This window comes from Balaenoptera acutorostrata, chromosome 2, assembly GCF_949987535.1.
Source record: "Balaenoptera acutorostrata chromosome 2, mBalAcu1.1, whole genome shotgun sequence".
NCBI classification, from domain to species: domain Eukaryota; kingdom Metazoa; phylum Chordata; class Mammalia; order Artiodactyla; family Balaenopteridae; genus Balaenoptera; species Balaenoptera acutorostrata.
Window position 1 is genome coordinate 160086643 of NC_080065.1, and position 1627 is coordinate 160088269.

The 1627-nt window shown below is 42.2% G+C and overlaps 1 protein-coding gene across 1 annotated transcript; it reads right to left on the bottom strand.

The window, feature by feature from the left end:
- Positions 1-295: 295 nt before the first annotated feature.
- On the bottom strand, positions 296-872 carry LOC103009279 (glycine cleavage system H protein, mitochondrial-like). Its single transcript, XM_057541035.1, has one exon. It carries the CDS (start codon positions 818-820, stop codon positions 299-301), a length of 522 nt encoding a protein of 173 aa, XP_057397018.1. The 5' UTR covers positions 821-872; the 3' UTR covers positions 296-298.
- Between the last annotated feature and the right edge of the window lie 755 nt (positions 873-1627).

The window sequence follows — 1627 nt, forward strand, 5'->3', positions numbered from 1 at the left end:
AAGATAGCAATGTTATCCTTGAATTACATAATTTTTATAACTAGTTTTACCACAGATAATTTCAGGAATTCTGAGTATTATAACTGGAGACTAGCCTAAAAATCACAGGGTGTTGTGAAAAAGATGCATAGTGTTTATCTGAAATCATTAGGAAGTTAAGGGGTATTTTCTTCAGGCAACATTGTTTCAAGTAGTTTCTTTTGCTAAAAGTTGCTTTTTAAAAATCTATCCACCACTAATTTAAGACAACTATGCTAGATTAAGTTGTTTCAAACTAGTTTATTTAGGGGTTCCATTTTCATTCCTCAATAGATTTTATGTATTTCTCATATGCTTCTCCACTCATTAGTTCATCTAGTTCTGAAGGGTTACTGAGTGTCATCTTGATCAGCCAACCATCTTCATAACAAGATTTGTTGACAAGTCCTGGATTTTCTGCTAGAGCTTCATTAATTTCAGTTACTTCTCCTGATAGAGGAGAATAGAGTTCACTAGCAGCTTTCACACTTTCCAAAGCACCAAATTCCTCTTGTTTGTTCAATTTTGTCCCAACTTCAGGCAGACTACAGTAAACAACATCTCCCAAAGCTTCCTGTGCAAAATTGCTGATTCCCACTGTTCCAACACCGTTTTCTGTTGTTACCCATTCATGTTTGTCTGTGAATTTACGACCGGACAGCAGAGCGGGGCCGGTGCGCAGCGCCCGGACGGCGCCCGCCCGCAGTCCCCAGGGCCGCGGCGGGCAGGGCGCGTTGGGCGCAGAGATGGCGCGCAGGCTGCAGATCGCGGCCCGCACGCTGCGCGCCACTTGCAGCGCCATGTTCGCAGGGGTGCAAAGGGTCTCCGCACAGCATCTAGAGCACCCCTGGCCGGAGGGGCTATTTTTTTTTCTTTTCTATCTGCATGTGTTTCTTTCCTTGATTGCATCATTGTAATCCTCCGATTTTGTATCTGGTCTAAGTATGAGTAGAAAAAGCACAGGATTAGAAAACAGAGTTTAAATCCTATGACTTGCCAGCTGAAGGATTTTGGAGTAGCTATCTATCATCTCTAAACTTCAGTTTTCTCATCTATCAAATGAGATAATAACATCTATCCCAGAGAGTTCTGTCAGGATTGATTAGATGATATAGGTTAATTGCTGACACATAGTAGACACTCAGTAAATGACCCGTTCCATGCTCCTGGGCATCAAGAAAGTCTCTTCGGTTGCAAAAAATAACTGGTCCACCAGACTCCAGAAAGGGCAGACATGAGGCCACTCTAAAAAATCCTCACGACCCCTCACCTGAGTCAGGGGAACTCTACTTAGGGATCTAAACAAGATAGAGCCTCATCCCCACTTCCATCTCTTAAAGGCCTCATTCCAGCATTCAAATTCCAGCATGATCAAATCTGATTGGACAGCTCAATATTGGATTTGGTCATGGGGTCACTTGGCCATGGCTGGACACAGAGATTTGCAAGATTGGAGGGAGCAAAGCCAGTCATTGTGAATGGGTACCAGACATGTTAATTTTGGTATTTCCACTCTGATATTTTCATTTCATATCATATCATAAGCATTTTTTAGGGTAACCACTATTTCCTCAACACCATATTTTTAATATTCCAGAATAGTCAGTCA

What these genes read in the sequence shown, in the direction of transcription:
- LOC103009279 (XM_057541035.1), bottom strand. Translation starts at nt 820, where the DNA reads ATGGCGCTGCAAGTGGCGCGCAGCGTGCGGGCCGCGATCTGCAGCCTG.